We start from the raw sequence: 27,332 nt of genomic DNA on the forward strand, positions 1-27,332 counted from the left end.
CCTTTGCTATTCGTAAGACCTGCAGAAGAGAAAGCAGGTCAACCCCTGACACCGAGAGCATCGACGGATGGATGAATGCACATCCAGGCTCAGCTGTTGCGTAGGAAGTCGGGGACAAGAAACAGAAAGAAAGAGTGAGAGAGAGTTGGAGCGAAAGAGTACAACAGGGGTCGCTACCACCTCCTGCCGGAGCCTCGTGGAGCTTTAGGTGTTTTCGCTCAATAAATACACGCAACGCCCGGTCTGGGAATTGAAACCGCGATCCTCTGACTGTGTGTCCGCTGCCCTAACCACTGGGCCATTGCGCCTCCCACTGTTGCTGCTGTAATGTTGGCTCTTTGTTCGACAGCAACAGCACTTTCCTCTGCCATGGGAGGCAGCAGTAGCAGCAAATGCCGATACGGCTGAATAAACCCCATCACTGCTTCCAGACATAGTGACAATAGCAAGTTCCCAACATCCTGTCCAACCTCGTGGGCCTAAGAACAAAGAAAAGATTTGATGTTCTTTCCAGACCAATAACATCATGTGACCTGAGATGACCAATAGAGGCCTAATGTCCAGAAGAACCTGTCTTAAACTTGTCTTGTTTCCTGTTTCTATCTGATGATGAATTAGGTTTGTTCTACAAGACTATATAATAATAATAATAATAATGAAATTATTGTATACAGTGCTCAGGTGCACCACAACTTGTCAGAAAGTGCATATAAAGTACATGCAGTAATGTACAAATGTCTGGGAAGCAAGCAATGCATGAGTCAGATACATGCTTGAGTGTGTATGGAGGGGAGAAAATCAGGTGTAGTGTTGGCGAATCTCAGGAAGCATGGAAGTTTTGAAGGATGCAGTGCTCCGACAACTAACAACTGATGCCGGCAGTTTGTTCCATGCTTCAGCGACTCTCAGCGTGAAAAAATGTTGAAACTTTGAGTTGCATGGACTCGGGTCAAACCGTTATATCACACACACACATAATGAATGAGGGAAATAGAAAGTGGAGTTGATAAGAATCTTTATTCAACACTACGATCGTTTCGACCCATCCTGCATTTGTTCCTTGCGAGTAGGATACTGTACAACTGGTTGTGTTGCATCCACCAGTGCAGAATGTATCCCACTGGGTGTGTATGTATGTCATGTCAACACGTGTATACTTCTCTTTCTTCCTTTTATCTTTTAATTCTTATCCATTGTCCTTTTTTTTCTTTTATTACTTTACTCCATGTTATATATTACTTTGAACTACAGGCAGACCCATTTTCTGGTTATAACTCGGAAACTGTATCCACCCTCCATCAGTAGAGCCAACCACCTATTGGTAACTACAACATGCCAAGTGAATCTGAGTATATTTAGCAAAGAATCCTATTTAAAACAAGACTCCTGATGAGGTGTATTCTGCACTGGAGGATGCAAAACAACCAGTATCCCACCTGCAAGGGACAGATTGGTACCTATTTCTTTATTACCCACAAGGGCCTAAAAATAGTGGGGACAAACAAGGACAAAGGTATTAAGTCGATTACATCGACCCCAGTGTGCAACTGGTACTTAATTTATTGACCCTGAAAGGATGAAAGGCAAAGTCGACCTCGGTGGAATTTGAACTCAGAACGTAACGGCAGACGAAATACTGCTAAGCATTTCACCCGGCGTGCTAACGATTCTGCACTGGAGGATACAAAACAACCAGTATCCCACCTGCAAGGGACAGATTGGCACCACTATACATTGACCCAAGCATAACACTGTGTAAAGTGGGAGGTGAACAAGTGCAGATGTGGTGTGTAGAGGATGCTGTCACTTTGTCGAGGATCTCATCATCTTCCTGGTGCTGCTGTCACCACAATAAAGTAAACCAGTCCAGTCTGTGGTTGAGGAAACCTTTTGGTCTTTTTGAAAATACGACTGTCCCTCTAGTGCTGGACTCTTGGTGAAATACATTCAGTCCACTCTGTAAAATGGTTGATGTTAAGAAGGGCATCCAACCATAGAAACTATGCCAAAAAATGGATTGCATGAATGCGATGTATATTTTACAGACTAACATTGAGACAATCTGTTAAACATATGTCTGCATGTAAAATAGAAAGGATATATGGTGTGATGTAATTCTAGAAAGAAAGATGAGAAGGTCATGGGCAGAATGCTTTTGATCTAGGGTGACCTGAAGCAAAACGTCAAAATTTGACAATCTAACCGACAATCATGGCTTTTAATCTACTTGTCAACATTTATGGAGTTTGTAGCTAAAGTGGTGATTGCGTAGAATTTTAGCCAAAAGTGTGTAATCTAACTGATTAAATCATCATCATCATCATCGTTTAATGTCCGCTTTCCATGCTAGCATGGGTTGGACGATTTTGACTGAGGGCTGGCGAACCAGATGGCTGCACCAGGCTTCAATCTTGCTCTGGCTGAGCTTCTACAGCTGGATGCCCTTCCTAACGCCAACCACTCCGAGAGTGTAGTGGGTGCTCTTATGTGCCACCGGCATGGGGCCAGTCAGGTGGCACTGGCAACGACCTTGCTTGAATCTTTTACACATGCCTCTGGCGTGAGTGCCAGTAAGGCAATGCTGGTAACAATCACGCTCGAATGGTGTTTTTTACGTGCCACCGGCACAGAGGTCAGATAGTCGCTCAGGCAACGATCATGCTCGGATGGTGCTCTTAATGCCCTACTAGCACGGAGCTCGAGTGCCAGTAGTGGATATCATTATTTGTATTAAAGTATAGAGATAGGGAACAAAACCTAACCAGAGACTTTATATCAAGTTGGCTGTTCACGGGTCCCCTAATTACGCCTTCCATTGTGGTTGTCTAAATCTTTTAGTCCCCATTAGTGTTGATCAAGTAAGTATTAGCAGTACTGTTCCTTCTAAGCAACATGAATGCTTGCTTGGACACACATTATGAAACAAGCATGCAAAATAAATTAACGTGCACAGAGAGATTAGTTGTCTAAGATAATGTGTTCGTTAATAATGAAATTTATTTCAATTTTATACTTGCACAAGCATTTTGTGCACCAGCACAGGGGCCAGTCAGGCAGCACTGGCAATGGCCATGCTCGAATCTTTATAGGGAAGATAATTGTGCAACACTGGAATTTTTGCATTCCACAACTTCAAAAATTAAAGGAAGAAGTATTACTCAGTTGTATACAGGGATTGGGTAAAGGTTCCTTACCAATTTTATGGTATATTAAGACAGTCATTATGTCAAGAATAACCATGCACACTGGTTCAGTTCCACTTCTTTATTATTATTAGGAGAGGCTGTGTGGTAAGTAGCTTGCTTACAAACCACATAGTTCCCGGTTTAGTCCCACTGCGTGGCACCTAGGGCAAGTGCCTTCTACTATAGCCTCGGGCTGACCAATGCTTTGTAAGTGGAATTTTGGTAGATGGAAACTGAAAGAAGCCCATCGTACAGTAGACAACTGAGCAATATATATATATATATTTGTGCATGTGTCTGTGTTTGTCCCTCCACCATTGCTTCACAACCAATGTTGATGTGTTTACGTCCCTGTAACTTAGCGGTTCAGCAAAAGAGACCGATAAAATAAGTACTAAGCTTGCAAAGAAGAAGTCCCTGGGTCGATTTCTTCAACTAAAGGCGGTGCTCCAGCATGGCCGCAGTCAAATGACTGAAACAAATAAAAGAATAACAAGTACTACTACTACTACCACCACCACAACCACCACCACCACCACCACCACCACCACTACTACTACTACTACTACTACTACTACTACAACGACGACGAAGGCAGCGAGCTGGTAGAATTGTTAGCATGGTGGACAAAATGTTTAGTGATATTTCGTCTGTCTTATGTTTTGAGTCCAAATTCCATTGGGGTTGATTTTTGCCTTTCATCCTTTCAGGGTTGATAAAATGTAGCATTTGGATACCGGAGTTATAGGCACAAGGCCAGCAATTTCCAGGAGGGGTATGAGTCGAATTACCCATACCCGGAAACTGCTGGCCTTGTCCCTATAATAGAAAATATTGTCATCATCATTATTATTATTATTAGTTATCATGTTAACCATTTAACCAATTAACTAATCTGTTGATTAATCTTTCAGTCAATCGATTTGATCAAATTTTTAACCAAATTTTAACCAAATTTTTAACCAGGAGTGGCTGTGTGGTAAGTAGCTTGCTAACCAACCACATGGTTCCAGGTTCAGTCCCACTGCGTGGCATCTTGGGCAAGTGTCTTCTGCTATAGCCCCGGGCCGACCAATACCTTGTGAGTGGATTTGGTAGACGGAAACTGAAAGAAGCCTGTCGTATATATGTATATATATATATGTGTGTGTGTTTGTGTGTCTGTGTTTGTCCCCCTAGTATTGCTTGACAACCGATGCTGGTGTGTTTACGTCCCCGTTACTTAGCGGTTCGGCAAAAGAGACCGATAGACTAAGTACTGGGCTTACAAAGAATAAGTGCCGGGGTCGATTTGATCGACTAAAGGCGGTGCTCCAGCATGGCCGCAGTCAAATGACTGAAACAAGTAAAAGAGTAAAAGAGTAAAGAGTAAATTGACTTATGAATAATAAAAGTGAAATAGAACTAGTGCGCGTGTTTATTACTGGCATAATGACCGTCCCGAGATATAACAAAATCTGTTTCAATACCCGAGTACACATCAGGAATCTTGTAAACCAAACACAAAAACGAAATATCCCTTAGAAAAGAAGTCAAAAGACGGAATGAGAATAGCGTGCAGTGTAAGGGAGATAATTCCTGTTAATCTATCTTTTTCCCGCGTTACGAGGATTTCAGCCTTCAACTAATGGCTCAGTTTCTTTTCATCATAAAAGTTTAACGTCAGCTTTTGTTGGAAATTTCATCAGTTAATTCACTGATATAATTAAATTATGTAACTTTGAATCTTTTCGGTTTGAACGGCAGTTTTTAACATAATTTCTAGGTAACTAAAAAATTTAAAACTTCGTATACTGGTAAAATGTGTTTATAAGACATCTTTTTCTCTTGGCTTTATTGAGAAAATTCTATAGTTTGTAAGATATTTGTTGTTTTTTTTTCTTCAATTTCTGCAATTTCAACCATTCAATGACGTCCATTGAGGTAAAAAAAAAACATTCTGTGCCGTATGAATATGTCCCTCGTTTAAAAACAGATTGGGTTTATTTACATTTGTGAAGAAAAAAAGATACCCTTCCCCACACCCTAACCCTAACCTAAAACAGATTGAAATGCCATAGATCGATACTAGGGTCATAATTATGGGTGACAATTTCATATGACACCACTAGATAAAAAAACTGCCGTTCAAACCGAAAAGATCCGAAACTTTTTAGACAGAATGTCAGAATGTTAAATTTGTACAATCTTCATTCTTTTCTTATTCTATCATTCAACAATAACACACACACACACACACACACTTATATCCGTCTGTATGTTTTGCTCGTCGTATAAGGCGATGGCATGGCCATGTGTTAAGAAGTTTGCTTCTCAATCACATGTTTTCGGGTTCAGTCCCACAGCGTGTCGTCTTCGGCAAATGTCTTCCACTATATCCTTGGTCCACCAAAAACCTTTTTGAGTGGATCTGGTAGGCGGAAACTGAAAGAAGCCCGTCGTATGTAAGTATGTGTGGGTTGGTAGGCACCTTGGTGTGTATGTCTGTAAAAACACGTTTACATTAATCTGAACGGTTACTCACAGTACAAATTTCTTCTTCTTTTTTTTTAGTTTCTGCCAGCTGTGTGTGTGTGTGGTGTGTGTGTGTGTGTGTGTGTGTGTGTGTATGTGTGTGTGTGTGTGCGTGTATGTGTGTGTGTGTGTGTTGTGATAATTGGAAGCGAGTGTCACCGTCTTTCCATCAGTTTTCTTTCTTTTTAAATCTGTATAAGCATGTTTGGGCGATTTTTCGATACTAGTAACATAACTGTCACTTATAAACCACGTGGGTTTATTTACATTTCTGAAGATATATATAGGCGCAGGAGTGGCTGTGTGGTAAGTAGCTTGCTAACCAACCACATGGTTCCGGGTTCAATCCCACTGCGTGGCATCTTGGGCAAGTGTCTTCTGCTATAGCCCCGGGCCGACCAATACCTTGTGAGTGGATTTGGTAGACGGAAACTGAAAGAAGCCTGTCGTATATATGTATATATATATATATGTATGTGTCTGTGTTTGTTCCCCTAGCATTGCTTGACAACCGATGCTGGTGTGTTTACGTCCCCGTCACTTAGCGGTTCGGCAAAAAGAGACCGATAGAATACGTACTGGGCTTACAAAAAGAATAAGTCCCGGGGTCGAGTTGCTCGACAAAAGGCGGTGCTCCAGCATGGCCGCAGTCAAATGACTGAAACAAGTAAAAGAGAATATATATCTATATATATGTACATACATACACTGCGCACTGTAACCTTTTGAATTAAAGGTACACTCACAAGATAGATGTCAACCCAGTGACCCCTGCTCACGATGTCACGCAGTATATGTATGTACATATATATATATATATATATATATATATATATATATATATATATATATATATATATCTTCAGAAATGTAAATAAACACACGTGGTTTATAAGTGACAGATATGTTACTAGTATCGAAAGATCGCCCATGTTTGTTTATGAGGAGTGGTGGTGCTGATGATGAGGATATTATTACTTTGTCTGGAAACAAGTGTGAGTGGCAGGAAGGGCATCTGATCGTAGAAAAATCTGCTTCAACAAATTCCGTCTGACCCACAGAACCATGGAAAATGATATAAAAAATGATGATGATTTTATACAAATATCAATCACTTATTTTTTATGTCCTCATAATAATAATAATAATAATAATAATAATAATAATAATAATGGCTTCTGATATTAACTGATTGGAAGTGTTATCATGTACAATGTTTTGTCTTGGTATATAAGATGGGTTTTACAGCATATATTCTGCTCAACATTAAGTTTGACCTTAATCAGTTGTGCATGTCCCTTAGTGGCTGACGATATGTGCATCTCTGATTACGAGCAGAAGTAGTGGGGGAGCATCATAGCCATGTGTTGAGAGGGATTCTTTGGGGTTTGAATAATTCACCTCTGGAAACATGGGTGGTTCTTTCAATATCCCTAAACAACCCTTATTCAGGGACCTTTTGAGCGGGATAGGATACTCGATCAGAAGAAAATTCTAACTAGGCCCCACCTGCAAGGTCATGTGCTGTTTATCTTGATATGAGATCACCATGTCACGCACACATGGTTGTGATGCATGTACCTAGCGTACCCTTATCAGACGGGTAGTCATGATGGGTATACTGGGCTTCGTATATTTTACCCCAGTGTCACTTTGATGGCATGCACTGCTCTCTCACTCAATAATAATAATAATAATAATAATAATAATAATAATAATAATAAATGTCTGGGAAGCGAACAGTGTATGAGTCAGACACATGCTTGCGTGTGTATGGAGGGGAGAAAATCAGGTGTAGTGTTGGAGAATCTCAGGAAGCATGGAAGTTTTGAAGGATGCAGTGCTCCGACAACTAACAACCGATGCCGGCAATTTGTTCCATGCTTCAGCAACTCTTAGCATGAAAAAATGTTTCCTGAAGTCATGGGAGCTGTGCTGTTTTCTTACTTTGTAAATATGTCCACGGGTGTTAGACAGGTGGAGTTTGAAAAGGTGCTCAGAGTTATTGTTAATAAGATGGTTAATAATTTTATGGGTGTCTGCCAAGTCAGCTGCCAGACGTCGGAGTTTCAATGTGTCCATGCCCAGGGAAGTAAGGCGTTCAGAATATGGCAAATGCCTGATGGAGGGTATTCTCTTGGTATCATCTAAATGCTCTCCTTACTGTCCAGGCATGAGTTATGTGCAGTTTATTATTTTATATCCATTCTTCTAACATCAGAGGAATTGTCGTTTTGTTTCCCGTAGCAAATATTTTACAGCAGCAAAATTCTTTTGCTACTTCAGAGACGACATATTTCAATGAAAATCATTAAAAGTAAAGTACGAAGTGGGTTATAAAACAATATTGATAGATGACAAACATTCTTATTTTCTGGACATATTTCGACCCTACTTGCCAAAATAATGATCAAATTATCATTAAATAAGTCTGACAAAATTTTATCTGAAACTAAAACAATTTAAAATTCAAATTTATTCAGAAAGAGAAACAGGAGTTATTTCCCTTTACATTTTTCTTTTCCTTTTCATCTAATTTCAGCTCACGAGTTGTGGCCATGCTGGGGCACCACCATTAAGTAAAAATAAATGCGCCCTTTTAAAGCCTAGCCAGGTTCGTGGGCCCAGTTGTTTCAATGGCTTATGTGTTCCCCAGCTGGACGGGACGCCAGGTCATCGCAGCATTACTAATTTTTGCCAGCTGAGTGGACTGCAGCAATGTGAAAATGAAGTGTTTTGCTCGAGAACACAATGCGTCGCCCGGTCCAGGAATCGAAACCACAATCTTACGATCATGATGCCGACACCTTAACCACTAAACCACGAGCCTTACAGTCGACATTAAAAAAAAACAAAAAAAAACTTCAATACAATTAGTCTTTGTAATTTTCCGAAAATAGTAATTAACCAACGATTGTTAATGTGAAACTAAATTGAATTCTACGAAAAAACCCCAAAAACTTTGAGTCATTCGGGAACTAAGTATAGAATTCTGTTGATTAAAATATCGTGTAAGTGGGGTGCCATATCTTTGCATGTCTCGCCAGGTTTGGCAATGGAATAAATTGCAGGAATATCAATTAGTAAAAGAGTTCACAAATAACAAAGATTGGATCTTTCCTCTTTGAACTGTCTCTCTTGATTTTATTGAAATTTTCTACCCATTGAGAAGTCACAGCTCTGGTACTACAGACTCGTCTTTAGAATGGTTCAGTAACAGACTGCAAGACAAATTCTTCAAAGCAAGCCAACTGGCAGGAGACTAAGAAATACACAAAGAACAAGGTGGTTGGATTAATATCCATACTCTTAGGTTGGTCACATTTGAGAATCCAGCAGGAGACCGGCAGATATTTCTTAGAGGACACTAGGGCGAAGGTGCATGAGGACTACCCTTAGAAACATCACACCCCCATCCAGTGGTTCCAAACCGATTTTTGGCCATGCCCCACCGAATCATTTCTAAAATCCTGATGCCCTCTTGTGATATTTAATTATTGTTATTCAAAATTTGTTGAATGTTTACAATATTACCTGGAAACAATATAAAATAAATATAGTACAACAGATGTGAAAAAAAATTGTAGGAAACGATTATGAAAACAAAAAGGGGAACGCAATGGAGGTGATGAGGACTTTGGAAAATTCACAAGATTAGAGTTTTTCTCTCATAACTTTTAGGAAAATTCTTTTTTAGAATTAAATTTTATATAAATACCTTTCAGCTGGCATAGATTACGATTATAAAGAAATTTGTGGGAAATCTTTTCCAAGGTGTGGAGAGAGGACTTCGGAAAATTCACAAGATCCGAGTTTTTCGCCCACAACTTGGTGACAGTTCATCGTGGACAGCGGGTGTAAATCCAAAGTTTTAAATATTCCTCTGAATATTGACCAACTCTTTTTGACTTGCATGACCCATTTTATGTATTTTTGAATCGGTATAACTACAGATTTCTGCGCTCCCGACTTTTTATGATCAATACTTTCAGAAAAATGAATATTCTTAATGAGATTGCCTACGAATATGTGTTATATCATGTAGATTTCGAATATACAAAATTTGGCGGGGAAAAGTATTTTAGGAGGGAGTTAGAGTGGGGAATTTCGGAAAATTAACCGGAGTTTAATTCGTCTTAACTTTCAAGAAAATTGATATTTTTTAATGAAATTCTCTACGAATATACCTCGAACTATGTAGATTCCGAGGACATAATAATTTTAGGGGAAAACCATTGGGGGCTAATTTTGAGAACTGTTCCCCACTCGCGGGTGTTTCTGAATAAGTCGTCCATATTTGTTTTATTTTCTCCGTTTTGTGCGTTTGGACATCCGTAGATTCCCCCCCCCCCACACACACATACACATGTAATTAAAAAAGTTCAAACGAGGAATTATTCCATTCAATATCATGTTTATTATAGAAATTATGTAACAAATTATGCTTTACACTTCTATATTTAACTGTGCGTGTATATTCCCTATTTTTGCTTCTGGTGTCTTCTGCTTTTCTAATAGAAACGTTTACCTGGGAATTTACTTAAAGAGAATAAAAATCGTATGCAACAGATAATTCGTCTCAATAACATATTTCTGTGTATCAGACCTTTAGCTTTTTTTTTTTTTTAAGCATAACGAGTTTTCTGGTGAGGGTTTCGTTTGCCTTCAATTGCTTGTTTGTTGCTTCAGCAGAAATCTTCGGATGCAGAAACGGAGAAGACGAAGCAAATATGGACGACTTGTTCAGAAACACCCACGAATGAGAAACAGTTCTCAAAATTAGCCCCCAATTGTTTTCCTAAAAAATTCCTATGTCCTCGGAATCTACATAGTCTGAGGTATATTTGAAGAGAATTTCATTAAAAATTATCCATTTTCTTGAAAGTTAAGACGAATTGAAGTGGACTCCGGTGAATTTTCCGAAATTCCCCACCCTAACGCCTCCTAAAACACTTCCCCCCACAAAATTTTTATATATTTGGAATCTACATTATATAACACATATTCGTAGACAATTTCATTAAAAGATATCCATTTTTCTGAAAGTTATAATCGTCCAAGGTCAGGGATGGTGCGGAAATCTGTAGTTATAATAATAATAATAATAATTGGGTAGTGCTCAGGTGCACTACAACTCATCTAAAGTGTATATATAATCAGGTGTAGTTTCGGCGGATTTTGGAAAGCATGAGGGCCGTAAAGGATGCAGTGTCATGGCAGTCAACAACTGACGCAGGCAGTTTATTCCATGCTTCAGCAACTCTGAGCGTGAAAAAATGTTTCCGAAAGTCATGGGAGCTGTGTTGTTTTCTGACTTTGTAGGCATGTCCACGTGTGTTAGACACATGGAGATCAAAAAGGTGTTCAGTGTTGTTGTTGGTGAGGTGGTTGATAACTTTGTGGGTGTTTACCAAGTCCGTTGCCAGACGCCGGAGCTTCAGTGAATCCATGCCCAGGGAAGCAAGGTGCTCAGAATATGGTAGGTGTCTGATGGAGGGTATGCGTTTGGTTGCACGTCTCTGGACAGATTCCAGGAGGTCAATGTTCTGAGCAAGATAGGGGTTCCAAACTGATGATGAGAATTTCAAGTGTGGTCGTACCATAGCTGTATACAGTTTTAAATAGATGGCTGGAGAGCGGCTAACAAAAGTCTTGCTGAGTGATGCCAAGACACCCTCGGCCTTCTTGACAATTTTAGAGATATGCTTTGTCCAACGCAAATCACTGCTGACAGTGATGCCTAGGTCACGCTCACAAGAGGATTTCTTGATATCAGTGTTGTGGAGGGAGTATGTGGACGCAGGGTTTTTTTTCTCCCAAAATGCATGGTGGTACACTTGTCCACAGCCAGTTTCAGTTGCCAGTCTGTGATCCATTGCTGCATTGTGTCTAGGTCTGATAGCAGGAAAGAGTTGTAGACATCAGGATCTGTTCTCTTGATTTCAAGGTACAGCTTGATGTCGTCTGCATATTTCAATACTGTGGCATTCTTTAAATTGGCATCTATGTCATTAATGTATACCACAAACAAGAGGGGACCAAGGACAGATCCCTGTGGTACACCCGATGACATCTCATATGGTGTAGAGTGCTGTCCTAGAACTGTGACTACCTCCTTTCGGCTGAGAATGAAGGATTTCAACCAGTTAAAAAGGTCATCCCCTACACCCATTGCAGAGAGTTTCACCATAAGCCTTTTGTGTGGCACAGAGTTGAAAGCCTTAGCAAAGTCAAGGTAGACAACATCCACCCATGAGCCACTGTCAGTGATCTGAGTAATATATATTGGACGGTTCGACCGGGGTCTGGTAAGCCATAAAGGCTGCACCAGGCTCTAGTCTGATGAGGCAGTGTTTCTACAGCTGGATGCCCTTCCTAACGCCAACCACCGTGAGTGTAGTATTTGTGTATATAAAAATGTATTCTTGCCATAAAGAGATGTTAAGGTTCAAACCTTAGACTGCAGAGTACATACACCTGGCAAGCTGACGATGTCAGTTTTATCTGTGTTCTTCAGTATTCAAGTCATGTGGAAGGAATTGCAAGCAATTTATGGACATCGACAACATTTTGGCTGCTAGTGTGAGTTTGACATTAATTACAGAAAACTTACTTCGCCGTTAGATGACGCGTATGAGTAGAATTAATTTATAAGCTGTTTGGTTTCTTGCGTAAATAACGTTGTTTATATATCGTCACCCGAGACTAATTAAACATAAAATGAGTTAGAACGAGCCAAAGACCAAGATTTTCGCCAACCCAAAAAGTAGGGGAGACAACTCCAAGAATATTTTCGGTCTTATTTTGACTGCTTCAATGGTAGTTTACAGTGTACTTGTCTCGAATAATGATTAAAGAATTGATAATTAAACGTTGGACATTTACTGGGCATAGAAAAATAGAATTGCCGAGCAATGGTGGGTTTCCATAAGTTGTTCACAATGTGACAAGTAACCATAACTTCTTCAGGCTTGGTGATGATCATACTATTAAACATGTTGGAAAACAGAAATAAGGAGTTTTTGATGGATCTTCAAGAAAAAAAATCTATTTATATTGAGAGACAGTGGCGTAGCTAGGGGTGGGGGCACCACTTTTGGATCTGCTGTAGGCAATATGTACTTTTTGTGGGTGAAATGCATAGCCGTATTTCGTCTGCCGTTACGTTCTGAGTTCAAATTCCACCGAGATCGACTTTGCCTTTCATCCTTTCGGGGTCGATAAATTAAGTACCAGTTACGCACTGGGGTCGATGTAATCGACTTAATCCGTTTGTCTGTCCTTGTTTGGCCCCTTGTGGGTAGTAAAGAAATATATATGTATGTGTGTGTCTGTGACTGAACCTCTCCCCACCGCTTGACAACTGGTGTTGGCATGTTTATGTTCCTGTAACTTAGTGGATTGGCAAAGAGATCGATAGAATAAGTACAGGATTTTAAAAAAAAATGAACTCCAGGGGGTCAATTCATTAACCTAAATTTTCTCCAAGGCGGTGCCCCAGCATGGCCACAGACTAATGACTGAAACAAGAAAAATATAAAAGTTAAAGGAGCAATTTTTGAATTTTTAAAAGATCAACAATGATGAGGGATGAATTCAGGATGTTGAGCTTTACTTTGAATGAGAGGGGGGGAGAGAGAGAGAGAGAGAGAGAGAGAGTAAATAAATAAACAATAAATAGTTTTTATTAGGAAAAAATCCCAAATTTGTTCATGTTTACAATTGTTAATGTCTGACACGAAAGACTTGCAAGTGAAAAGAAAACAGAGTCCAGGGTTGGTGTAAAATGAAACCTCATGGAATAACATCAAATAAACCAGAGGAAGTCTCTCTATTTTCATATTCTAACAACTTAGGTTATCATGAAAGAATCAAGAATCTTCAGAGTTTGTCTTAGAGTCAGATATGATGCAATCAACGAATTAAGACCACGATGTCTCCATGTTAAAAGGGTCGGTCAACTTGAAGACTTCTTCTTGCCTCTTTTGAACTCTGGTATTTTGGCATCTGGTTTGAAGGGGTAGTTAGTGTCTTTGAAGGTATCGTCAGTGATTTTTGCCTCTGAAATGCAACAGAGAATTGTGTACAGAATAAAACAATGGAGAAAAAAATATATATATATAAAAAAAAAAAGAAAACTCATTGTAATGGAAACAAGAAGAAATAATTGACCAAAGAATGAATTCCTGAAGTGTTTGAGAAGATGGAGTTTCTTGTTGGAATTTCTTCAATTATTCAGGTTTTGGTAAAAGACGCAATCATCATCATCATTTAACAGCTGTTTTCCATACTGGCATGGACTACACAGTTTGACGGAAGCTGGTAAGCCGGAGAACTGCACCAGGCTCCAGTCATTTGTTTTGGCTTGGTTTCTCTGGCTGGATGCCTTTCCTGATGCCAACCACTTTACAGAGTATTTTCCATGTGTTATTGGCACAGATGCCTTTCATGTGTCATTGGCACTGACCACGACCATCATATCACCTAGCTTGATGTATCTTCTCAAGCACAGCAAATCGCCAGAAGTCTCAGTCACTTGTCATCACTTCCGTGAGACTTTAAAACCGATGATCATATACTTATTCTCCATTGCATGTGCACACTGACATTACACATCCAGTGGAGCATACATTAACTTCATTTCTTTCAAGCCTTCACATATCCTCTGCAGTCACAGCCATGTAGCAAGGCTATTCACACACAGGCTTCATATAATCTGCCTTTCACTCTGAGGAAGAGGCCCTTTGCTACTAACAAGATAGTAATCAAAATTACATTCGATGCCTGGCATCCGTGCTAGCAGGGTGCAAAGAGCACCATACGAGTGTGATCGTTGACAGAGCAGCTAACCGGCTTCCATGCCAATGGCACATAAAAACCACCATTCGAGTGTGATCATTACCAGCGTCACCTTACTGGCACTTGTGCCCATGCTAGCAGGGTGCCAAGAGCACCATTCAAGCGTGATCGTTGCCAGAGCAGCCAACTGGCTTCAATGCTGGTGGCACGTAAAAAGGCACCATTCAAGCGAGGTCATTGCCAGTACCGCCTGACTGGCCCCTGTGCCGGTGGCACGTAAAAAGCACCCACTACACTCTCAGAGTGGTTGGCGTTAGGAAGGGCATCCAACTGTAGAAACTCTGCCAAATCAAGATTGGAGCCTGGTGCAGCCATCTGGTTCGCCAGCCCTCAGTCAAAATCGTCCAACCCATGCTTGCATGGAAAGCGGACGTTAAACGATGATGATGATGATGAGATAAAAGCTCTCTGAACTTTGCCTGGCCTCTTCTTATGCTTTCAAAGCTCCCTCCTCCATTGCTAACTTGGTCACCTAGGTATCAGAAGCCATCTACTCCTAAGTATCCCCCTGGGCAGTTGAGAAGTCTATTTTTTGTACATTCTTAATGTTTAATATACCTACTCATCTGCCACACACAAAGACTACTTTCTCTGTTAACCTCCTTCTGATGCTGCTGCACCTCTTATGTGCTCATTAGCTTGCATTAGGTACACCTTATGGAGTTTCTGCAAACACATTTTCTACATATCAAGCATGGCCATCTCCCTGAAGAGATTTGTGATTTGCTTGTTTTCCTACTTACTAAGAATGTAGACTTTGCTAAATTAACTCAAAGACCCTCTGATTCCAGACCTTGCTTCCATACCTGGAATTTCTTCTTTAGTTCTGGTAGTGATTCAGCTATAAGAACAAGGTCATCAGTATTGAGGAGTCCCCAAGGGCAGCTTATCTTAAATTCCTTCGTTATGGCCTGAAGGACTATGATGAACAAGAGGGGGCTGAGAACTGATCCTTGGTGAACTCTTACTTGTACCCTGAATTCATTGCTATACTCGTTGCCAACCTTCACCTTACTGACAGCATCCATGTACATGGCTGGTACAGCTCCCACCAACTCCTCATCTATCCCTAGCTTTCACATTGACCACCAGATAAGGGAGTGGGGGACCCTGTCAAAGGCTTTCTCCATGTCAACAAAAATACAGAGGTTCATTTTTGGCTAGCTACTTCTCCTGCAGCTGCCTTACCAGGAATATCGCATCAGTGGTGCTTCTCCCTGGCACAAAACCAAACTGCTTCTCATCTACACTGAGTCCCTTCCAAATTAGTTGAGCTATGACCTTCTCTGTAACTTTCATTACCTGGTCCAACAATTTGATACCCCTGTAATTATTTGTTTAACCCTTTAGCATTTAAACTGGCCATATCCGGCCAAAAATATTCTGCTTGTTTTATGTTCAAACTGGCCAGATCTGGTCTCTCACACCAACCCTACAATGTCGTTTTAAAAATTAACAGCTACCTCATGAAAATCTCATAGCTACAAGATTAATGAATCATTAGTTCAAAACAATGTGGATGAAAAAGCATTAATTTTGGCAGAATAATGCAAACACTAAAGGGTTAAGGTGTCACTTTTACAGTTGTAGCAGTTGACCATGGTGCTGCTACACCAGTCATTGGGTACGACTCCTTCATGTGCCACCTGGTTAACTGTATGGGTGACTAGACCACATACCACTCTGCTAGATATTTTAAGCATCTCAGGAGCGACTCCTGATGGACCTGGGACTTTCTTTGTCTTCATAATTTTCATTGCTTTATCTACCAAGCTACTGTCTATTTGGATAGCTGGTCCCTCTGCTGGGTCTAGATTAATTATTTCTTAAAAACAAGACCAAAGAATTAGAAATGATTTAATAAATTTGTTTACTGTAAACACCAGGAGTTGTCTCTTCAGCTTGAATGATCTGAGTCCGGAGAATCATCTCAGAATCTTCAGCAATTTTCAATAACTGAAAAAAAAAAGCAGTAAAAATAAAACAATTGTCAGGTTTTGGATTAGCAAATATAATTCACAGAGTTCAAATTGTGGAATAAATTTTATGCCAAGAGGAAGAAAAGAAATGTTCATTGGAGAGAGAGAGAGAGGGAGAGAGAAAGATGAAATGGTCAAATGATAATTGATTGACATTTAAATTGGTCTTAGACAAAGAATTCAACCCAAAATATTCGACCTTTTCCTCATGGAATCAGATTTATTCCATTGTTTAAATGTTCATACAATAAAATGTTAAATGATTTAAGGTTTTGACACATTCATTTGCCTTTATTGATAAAACGACCCAACAAAGTAATCTGTACAAAATAGCTTGACCTGTTAAAACTAGTAGCCAAATCTCCTTTCAAAGGGGAACATGTATAGTATAATTCTAGATACACTATGCCTACCAGAGGTGGGATGGTCATAGCTGGAATGCCATTGACCTTTTCTTCTGTATAATCCAGACTGTCCTCAGATTAAACAGATGTGGATAATAATGGCTTTATCTGGATAGTTGTTAATGCTTTTATATGAAAGAAAGTCTTATCAGTTCTGCTAGAGTGAAAACACACCGACACACTCCAGTTGTGATGAGAGAGGAATTAAAAAATAAAATCAAATAAAATATGGAACCACAGATGGAACAATTGTGTTGCTTTTTCTCCCCTGCCCCTCTCTTTCTGCATGTGTGTGTGTGTGTATCCAAAATTAAGGAATGGAGTAGATATGATCCAGGCTACATATGTTTCCTTCTGCTAGCAGAACCTCGGAAATAGTAATTACCCAAACAAGGAGTAATCTGCTAGCTACTCAGCAGGCCAAAGATACTTTAACCAAATGAATATATATATATATATATATCATCATCATCATTTAACGTCCGCTTTCCATATACATATATATATATATATATATATATATATATATAGAGAGAGAGAGAGAGAGAGAGAGAGTTTACGAAAAATACAAAAGACGAAGACAGGTGGTGTACAAAACAAACAGATGTATTAGTATAATGCTCAGGAATAGAAAAAGTCTTTTACGTTTCGAGCCTACGCTCTTCTACAGAAAGGAACACAGAAGAAACAGGGAGAGAAAAAAATGTGTGTAGTGGTTAATGATCTATCATGGCGATCTATATTGAACAACGCCACCACATCTATTATGATTGAAACTATTTCATTAAAATGAAATAGAGAATAGTCAAACCTTAGGCCTACATTTCATTTATATTAGGGGCTGACCAATGTCTTCTGAGTGCAGAAACCCATTGAAGGGATCATTCTCGTTTTTAATGTCTTCTGGTTTAACACCTCTAGTTAAACCTTGGTACTCGTTATCAGGACAACTTCCTTCTTTCTGCCCTTTAAGGGCTCATATGCAATGATCCCCCTTTCCCTTTATTTGAGGCAGTGAAAAGAAGCCAATATTTTTAAAATTGATTCCTTGAACTAAATGTTATACCTGAGTAAGTTATACAAATGACATAAAAATAATTTGATCACCTTTTTGATTCCTGTTGGATCAGTTTCATTTATATTTTTCCGAAATTCTTGGTTGATCTTCTGTTTTGAAGCTATGAGTGACAAAATAATGAAAAAGGAAGGGAAAAATAATGCAGCTGATTTTATATTCTTACCACAATTATCAAGAATCTATTTTAAATAGGTTTACCCATCAAAAATACACATTTCCTACCGTTGCAGTAATAACAAACTATTAAAAAAATCTGGAGCCAGATATCTGCGTATGTCTTTGAAGATTGGTGTAACTGAGAGAATATATAAGAGGGCTTTTAGAGGAGCTCAGGTCCGTATAAAGCATATGCAGTAATGTACAAATATCTGGGAAGTGAACAATGCATGAGTCAGGTACATGCTTTTGTGTGTATGGAGGGGAGAAAATCAGGTGTAGTGTTGGCAAATCTCAGGAAGCATGGAAGTTTTGAAGGATGCAGTGCTCCGACAACTAACAACTGATGCCGGCAGTTTGTTCCATGCTTCAGCAACTCTTAGTGTGAAAAAATGTTTCTGAAAATCATGGGAGCTGTGCTGTTTTCTGACTTTGTAAACATGTCCATGGGTGTTAGACAGGCGGAGTTTGAAAAGGTGCTCAGAGTTATTGTTAGTAAGATGGTTAATAATTTTATGGGTGTCTGCCAAGTCAGCTGCCAGACGTCGGAGTTTCAATGTATCCATGCCCAGGGAAGTAAGGCGTTCAGAATATGGCAAATGCCTGATGGAGGGTATTCTCTTGGTTTACTTTACTTAATAGATATAATAATGCCTTGCTCTGTGTTATTTCTAGAATTTCTACTTAAAAAAGAGTAGGATTCTAATTATTTCAATGAAAACAAATTTCTTGAGTTAATAATGAAATTCTCTTCAACCATACCTTCCAGTGCTGTTAAGTCATTTTCAAAAACTTTTCTCCTTGTTCTGTGGAGTTGCTTAAAGGCAGCAATAACCTGGAAAATGTTCAAACATTTTTAAGTGATTTTATATTTTTCTGCTTCACTAGAAATGATTTTTTTTATTGTTTCTTTTTATTTTGTTAGTATTCTAGTTTGTATTTTATTTCGTCTTTATTCCCATTAAAGTCTAAATATTATTATTATTCTGTTTAACCCCTGGTCAACACTAATCAAAGCTAACATTTATCTTTGACTTATTTATCTTTTACTTGTTTCAATCATTAGACTGTGGCCATACTGGGACACTGCCTTGTAGAACTTTTAGTTGTACTGGTATTTTTATATATTATATATGTAAAGCTTATGTTATACATGCATGTATATTGTTATAATTGTTTTTTTAAAATAAATAAATAAATATATTAAATAAAATCAAAAACTGAACACAAAGGATATCGCGGTACACGTGTTTCAAGCTTTATAAACGACCTGTTCTTACATCAGTGTATAATAGATGTAAAAGATGGTTTAAAGCTCTCTTCAGCCGCAAACATTGTTATTCCAAAGAGTTATCCTTTGTGTTCTGTTTTTGATTTTATTTGATATATTCCCTCTCACCTCTGCCACTATCTGGCATATACAGGTGCTTACACTTATCAAGTATTCACCCTAATTTTGCAGTAACTAAATAAATAGACATAATATAATGTCTAAAAGCTAACATATAATTAAAGACATTCCAACCAAGCCTATCCATTCCGGCTTCTAGGGATATGTTAGACTACACCATCCAATGTGTCGTTTACCTTTGTCGAAGATGGAAGATTTGGTTGCTATTTCTAGCAGGTTGAGACTCCATATTTCCTAAGTTTGTATTCAAAGACAGATGAAGTTCTAAAATTCTTAGCAATCCTGAAATGAATCTTAGTATTATCCCAGATAGGGCAACACTGCCTGATGTGGTCCCATCGATCTGTGGTTCTATGTCAGGGAGGTTCCTCTTATCAGTTGGCTAGAAACAGCAGCTAACGGTCGGGGGCAACAGTTTACACTCTTTCCTTATAATTTAGAAACCTGTGAACCTATCTCAACGATTAATGTTATAATTACAATTGCGTTGCTCGTGTTTCATTGAATGTGGTGATTTTTTTTCATTTGTTAGACGTTTAATTGAATTTCATTTGAAATGACAATTAACCATTATATTCCTTACACCGATATATTTCTGCAATTAATCCAGTTTCAGGTCTTTTCATATATTTTAAATTTAACCCACAATGTAGAGATCATCCCGCAGTACATACCTATTTCTTTTAATACCCACATAGAGACGACAAACAAGGACAGACAAACGGATTAAGTCGATTATATCAACCCCAGTGCGTAACTGGTACTTATTTAATCGACCCCAAAGGGATGAAAGGCAAAGTCGACCGCAGCGGAATTTGAACTCAGAACATAACGGCAGACGAAATACCGCTAAGCATTTCGCCCGGCGTGCTAACGATTCTGCCAGCTCGCCGCCTTGTATCCCGCAGTACAGATATGAAGCAATCACAATTCGAAAATGCCATATTTCCTGAACATGGGCAGAGAATTAAGGATTTCGACAATGGCATTTGAAGAATCGTTATTATAATATAACTTGCTGTTATTTCCATTAAATCTATTAACAAAATGTCAAGTTTATGTATAATTAATTCAAAAGTTCAATAATACAGAATGTTAATTCAATGACTTGACACCTCGATGTAATTAACGAAACAATGCCAGGTAGCAACATAAGGTCTTACGGCTATTAATGTGATGGTGAGATGTTCATGTCAGCGGCTCCAAGTTTGGCTTTACAGGTGTGTCATTAAGAGTCGCCTTCAAACGGTTCCAGGCGATTTTAAAAAGGAATTCGTTAATTAATAACTCATATGACATTATTATTTCAGATCGGATAATTTTCCAGTAAATATAATTAATAATAATAAAAAAATAAACAGAAATAAATTCATTAGATGAATGAAGGTCAAATTAAAAACCATGCGACTGATTGCCTGATATTATAGCAGAGTTGCTTCAATACCAAACACGAACGTTTATCTGCAATATAGAACAACAACAATTATACTTTTTTCGGCAATAATTAGTTGCGGAAGGAGACATAATTAAACCTAAAACACTTCTTACCTGCTTTCTGAACATGTTTACATTTCATTACAAGTCTCGCATCTCATTTGTGAAGTCACGCGAAAACTCGTCGGTTCGCTGTAACTATGGCAACTGTTAAGCAACAAAGATGGTTCCCGCAACGAACAGTTTCCTGTCACTGCCGAAAAATAGATGTTTGTTACGTTAACTATCTTGGAGGAACTGGGAATTGTTTGTTCAAGGAAAAGACGATAAGGAGAAAACCGTTTCAGATATTCTAATAGCGATAAAATTTATTAATTATTATTATGTGAGAAAAATAATTATAACTATATTAATTTTATAATATATTGTATTTATTATAACTTTACAAAAGTAAGCGTTAAGAGTATGGAGAAAGAAAAAGGAAAGAAAAGCATGAATATTCCATTCAATAGTGCATCATTCCAGGGAAGACTAGTGTTCCTTTCTAAAAGTATCTGAGACCGCCCCACCCAAGATACGGCATTAGCGCGGGAATTTCCAGATATTTTAATTTTTCATATCTCTTTCATTGGTTCACAATTTCACAGCTCAAACGATGCCTATTTTCTACCTTCCGATTGTCAATAAATTTGGGATACTTTCCGAACAACAGCGACGTAATATAAACAAACGACTTCACACGAAGCAACCTTCAAATGCCAGCGATACGAGGCCTTCCTTTTCTTCAAATAGGTGAACACAAAAGTTTATTTATCTTTTACTTGTTCCAATAATTAGACTGCGGTCATACTGGGACACCGCCTTGTAGAACGTTTAGTCGTACGAATCGGCCTCTGTGTTTTTTTTCTTCTTTTAAGCCTGGTACCATCAGTCGATATTTTGCCGATTCGCTACAAACGGGAACGTAAAACACCAACACCGGTTGTGGGGCAAACATTGACACAATGACACACACACACATAGATACATGTATTTCAGAATTTGGAATACGATAACAGGTAAGAGAAAAAAATTAGTTGAGTGTTGTCGTGAAAACACGAGAAGAGTTGAGGGGTGAGACGTTAAAAAAAACTTTTTTGAAAGAGACTTCCCACCATTATTTTGAAATGTACGACATTCACACAACATCCATAAATTTTTATCACATGGGAACAGACCTGCATTTTTAAGCTGTTGTATTTTTTCTTTTTATCAAAAAAAATCTCTCTTCACTTCTACGATTTTATTTAAACGAAAAGCTTCCTTTTATTCATGTTACATGAAGATTTAATTGAACTTTTTAATAAGAAAATCAAAAAAAGTTCTAATTACTTTTCCTTAAATCTACCAAATTAAATAAAACCTCAAATTTTTTATTTGTTACAGAAGCCCATTGCAAGTTACTGAGGAATTTGTTGAAAATTACAACAAAGTTAAGAATTTAGAAGAACAGAAGAAATATCATGCAAGGGCAGTTCAAATGCTTCTTAGAATCAAAGTAAGAATTATGTCTGGTATTTTCGCATCTGAAGTTCTTTGAACTGATGACAAACAAGAGACAAGATTTACTGGTTTTGTTATTAGAAGTGATTAATATAAACTCTGCTTCCAAATGCTGTTGTTCCTTTCACCGTATTCTTGTCTTTTATTATAATTTTATTTACTTGTCAGGAATACTTTATTGAGTTATTAATAGGAGAGCCTGCACCAGCCTGTTAATGTAGTTTATTGAGCCAGGAAGGACGAAATGCAAAGTTGATTTCAGAAGAGTATGAACTTGTTAGACTTGCAAATAACTCTGCCAAATCCACTTCTCTTGGTACAAATGACCGCAAATAACAAACCATCTTGCTGGGCAATAATATTGAAATGCAAGGAAAAGAAACGGCTTTAAAGCGTTCTTCAGTGGCAGTTTTTATGAATTACCAATCTATATCTAACTTTGCTAATTTTATGTGTGTAAATATTAACACAATGTCAAAAACTCAATACATGAGTAAGAACAAATATTTAATACATAGAGTTCCAGTTTCAGCTGTGTATATATATGTATGTATTTATATTTATAACTTAACCTTATGAACTTTCTAAACTCTCTGACGAAGCCCAGAGACAGACCCAAGTACCTAAATCTTATCTACCAAATACTTCAGTTCCCTGAAGGGATATAAGTAGATTGGGGCACTTTGGCCTCTTGGCTGAAACAGCTGTAAGATATAATCTTATCTTTTGTGATCTACATTATATATTTTAATAATTACTGGTATTTTTATATATTGTATATGTAAAGCATATTATGCTATACATGTATGTATATTGTTATAATGGTTTAAAAAATAAAATAAATAGACATAATATAATGTTTAAAAGTTGATGAATACCACCTCTTCATCCCCTCCATTTTCTTATTGCTGTATAAATTAAGGGTAAAACAACTTTTTACCCTTACCCATTTATTACACTCGGTAATGTAGTTGCCATGCAATGAAAAAACACTTGTGTATTAATAATTGGGTTTTCTACCAGCAGTATATTGGATAGATATTATCCCTTAGTTGGTTGGATCCACAACACATCTAACTCTCTTGGAATATATTTCTTTATATTATATAGAGGGCACTATTATACATAGAAATAAATATATACAAAGGAAAAATTGATGTTTTTTTTCTCTTATGAGGTTTTTCATGCTAACTACTTAATAAATTCTTATGAAGATTTTATCCTATTTTTAAATTATCTCTTGGAATATATATATATATTTGTATATTTGTATATACTGCATTTACTCATGTATAATGCAAGAATTGAATCCAAAACATCATTGCCAAAATTGGAAAGTGGCATTAAACTCAAGTATGATGTATTCAATGTGTTTAAGTATAAAAAAAGAAAAGAAAAAGTATGACTGATTTTTTTTTTAGGTACAGAAAGTGCAGAAGACATATTTGAGATCAGATAAAAGAGTTGTTGGCCCTGCAATAAATCATCATCATCATCATCATCATCATTTAACGTCCGCTTTCCATGCTAGCATGGGTTGGACGGTTCAACTGGGGTCTGGGGAGCCCGAAGGCTGCACCAGGCCAGTCAGATCTGGCAGTGTTTCTACAGCTGGATGCCCTTCCTAACGCCAACCACTCCGAGAGTGTAGTGGGTGATTTTATGTGCCACCGACACAGGTGCCAGACGAGGCTGGCGAACGGCCACGCTCGGATGGTGTTTTTATGTGCCACCGACACAGGTGCCAGACGAGGCTGGCGAACGGCCACGCTCGGATGGTGTTTTTATGTGCCACCGACACAGGTGCCAGACAAGGCTAGCAGACGACCACGCTCGGATGGTGTTTTTTTTATGTGCCACCAACACAGGTGCCAGACGAGGCTGGCGAACGGCCACGCTCGGATGGTGTTTTTATGTGCCACCGACACAGGTGCCAGACAAGGCTAGCAGACGACCACGTTCGGATGGTGTTTTTTATGTGCCACCGACACAGGAGCCAGATTAGGCTGGCGATCGGCCACGATTGGATGGTGATTGTTACGTGCCCACAGCATGGAGGCCAGTCTGTGCGGTACTGGCTACGGCCACGTTCGGATGGTTTTCTTGTGTGCCACCGGCACTGGTACCACAAAGATACAAATTCCATTGATGTTCATCTATTTTGATTTTGTTTGATTTTCACTTGCCTCAACAGGTCTTCACAAGTATCACAAGAAGGAAGGTATGCACAGGTGGACTGACTACGTCCCAGGTAGGGGCCACGGGTTATGGCCTGACTAGTCTTGCCGGGTCTTCTCACACACAGCATACTTAGTTTAAAAGGGGTTCACATTATACAAAGAAGCAATATTTTAGAGGGGAGGGGCAAAAAATATTATTCAAGGAAGATTTTCAAATGATCTATAAATTTAAACCTAATTTTCTTTTTTTCTGAAAATTTCAGTGGAATGTGGGTTTGTCAAATTCTGGTTTTCGAAAAGATGCCAATGTCAGTTCAGCATGGTCAGAGTTGATTCTGTTATTGAAATGCAAAGGAGATATTCAACAAGGTCAGTATTAATCCTTCATTTTAATTACCTAGTAATGTAATTTAATTTCAGTTCTTATACAATTGTTCTTTCTTGATTAAACTTCTCTTAACATATCAATAGAAATCAAGGGCATCCAGCTGTAGAAACACTGCCAGATCAGACTGGAGCCTGGTGCAGCCTCCTGGCTTCCCAGACCCCGGTCGAACCGTCCAACCCATGCTAGCATGGAAAACAGATGTTAAACGATGATGATGATTCCCAGTCTCACAACGAGCAATTTGTGTTGAAATCAGCAGACATTTGGACCAGGTCTGTCTTTGGTTTGAAGTCATTAATTATTGCCAACATCTAATGTCCATTTTGCATGTTGGCTGGCATGGGTCGGATGAGTTAATTTGAAACTCACTCACTCTCCTGAAATACTGTTTCCGTCTGTTGTAACCCATAAGCTTTGGCTACTCCCCCCCCAGTCTTGAGATCCTGCAAAGAGATTGTGGTTAATACTCTTTTCTCTTTTGACATAGTGAGAAAATTTCTTGCTAGTTTCTTCATTTAATGTAGCTGTTAATTCTTATCACAAAATTCTCATTGATTTTAAAATGAAATCCAAAGTGTTAAGTTAAACTTAAAAACTACAGTCAGGATGGCCATATTTATGGTGTTAATGCACTCCCTGGCTTCTGTTACACAGCAAAGCTTCCTCGACTCAACAAAATGTCAACAATGAACTGTAATTAGCCTAAACTTGTGTTGATGATTACATGGTTTGTGGTACATCTACTGATGTTGAATAACTCTTTGCACTTTTCAAACAGGACAATATCATAGTCTAAATTAATTGTTACAGGGACTTTTTTTTTACAGATTTCACATTATTCAGAATAATGTCACATAACACGAGAAATTTCAAATTTCCATAAATCCAGTCATTCTGACACAGGATCTCACATATATTGTCTACTTAATCTAAACGCCTCCAAAAAGGCATTAATACTCATTTAATCTAAACATCTGAAACTCTGAAGTAACAAATTTGAGAGAAGGGACATAACTCTGTCTTATTTTCCTTAACTGACAATCATCAGAAATATTTCAGTTTTGATTTCCATGTTTTTTTTTAAGGGAAAACAACTGTTTGTTGCAACAATATATTTTACTTGTTTCAGTCATTTGACTGCGGCCATGGTGGAGCACCGCCTTTAGTCGAGAAAATCGACCCCAGGACTTATTTTTTGTAAGCCTAGTACTTATTCTATCGGTCTCTTTTGCCGAACCGCTAAGTTATGGGGACATAAACACCAGCATCGGTTGTCAAGTGATGTTGGGGAGACAAACACAGACACACAAACATATGTACACACACATACATATATATATATATATATATATATACACACACATACATACATACATACACACTCTCTTTCTTCTCACCCTCCTTAATTCCTCGTTCCTCTTTTTCTCTCTCTTCTCTCCCTCCTTAATTCCTTTGCTCCTCTTTTTCTCTCTCTCTTCTCTTCTCACGTGACCGCTGGCCGACTAGTAGCCCTTTTGCGTCGGATCACGGGCACGGTAACATCGTTGTTTTCGTCTGCTGTAAGGCTTAATTCTCACTCAATACGCCAGCTGAATTCAGTTTATCCCCAGTCAAAAGACGCCTGTTGTTATGTCCTGTTATTATTATTATTATTGTTTTTTTGTATTTATATTCGTATTAAAAAATTTTTTTTTTTGCATTATATTCGTGTAACATCGTCCTTTTTTCGTACACATTCGATTCTTTTTCCGAGGATTCTAATGCTCTTAGCTTAGTTTTTCCTTGGGGCTGGCCAGATTGGAGCAATTTCAAGATTAATCAGCTGAAATTGCGAGGATGATCTGGTTCTTGACTGAAGATTAAAAGCTTCGAATGACCCGTCTGTGTTTTTCGTATCGTCTATTTGGATGTTTTGCGTTCTTGTCCCAATTGTATTTTTTATATACACACACACACATATATATACATATATACGATGGGCTTCTTTCAATTTCCGTCTACCAAATCCACTCACAAGGCTTTGGTTGGCCTGAGGCTATAGTAGAAGACACTTGCCCAAGGAGCCACGCAGTGGGACTGAACCCGGAACCATGTGGTTGTTAAGCAAGCTACTTACCACACAGCCACTCCTACTGCAACACATATTATACCCTCTTTCGGCAGCTTCTCCTGCCCAATTTGTGGAAGATCCACATTTCAAAG

The 27,332-nt window shown here is 38.5% G+C and overlaps 2 protein-coding genes across 8 annotated transcripts in view; one reads left to right on the top strand and one right to left on the bottom strand.

Annotated features, from left to right (window-relative positions):
• Positions 1–27,332, top strand: part of LOC115219797 — a 99,821-nt gene that overhangs the window by 40,332 nt on the left and 32,157 nt on the right. For 3 of the 7 annotated variants that reach the window (XM_029790063.2, XM_036509784.1, XM_036509786.1), the window contains exons 1-3: positions 21,376–21,812; positions 22,446–22,557; positions 25,006–25,111. In XM_029790063.2, coding sequence (XP_029645923.1) covers positions 21,676–21,812; positions 22,446–22,557; positions 25,006–25,111 — 355 coding nt within the window. In that variant the 5' untranslated portion in view covers positions 21,376–21,675. Of the gene's footprint in view, positions 1–20,849; positions 20,862–21,311; positions 21,813–21,893; positions 22,079–22,445; positions 22,558–25,005; positions 25,112–27,332 lie in introns of those variants that run through there. The other 4 variants (XM_036509783.1, XM_036509785.1, XM_036509788.1 and 1 more) reach the window with 4 other exon arrangements.
• Positions 13,363–21,246, bottom strand: LOC115220014 (complex III assembly factor LYRM7). The gene is made up of 5 exons (XM_029790318.2): positions 21,135–21,246; positions 18,938–19,010; positions 18,049–18,119; positions 16,433–16,514; positions 13,363–13,760 (listed from the first exon to the last, which is right to left on the bottom strand). Exons 1-5 carry the CDS (start codon positions 21,147–21,149, stop codon positions 13,657–13,659), a joined length of 345 nt encoding a protein of 114 aa, XP_029646178.1. The 5' UTR covers positions 21,150–21,246; the 3' UTR covers positions 13,363–13,656.

The sequence above is a fragment of the Octopus sinensis genome, linkage group LG15, assembly GCF_006345805.1.
Source record: "Octopus sinensis linkage group LG15, ASM634580v1, whole genome shotgun sequence".
NCBI lineage: Eukaryota > Metazoa > Mollusca > Cephalopoda > Octopoda > Octopodidae > Octopus > Octopus sinensis.

Bases quoted from the DNA above. Each gene is read 5' to 3' on its own strand.
- LOC115220014 (XM_029790318.2), bottom strand. The intron at 18,120-18,937 runs GTATGGTTGAAG...TGTCACTCATAG, and splicing joins TGACTTAACAGCACTGGAAG to CTTCAAAACAGAAGATCAAC. The intron at 16,515-18,048 runs GTGATCAAATTA...TTTTTTTTTCAG, and splicing joins ATCCAACAGGAATCAAAAAG to TTATTGAAAATTGCTGAAGA.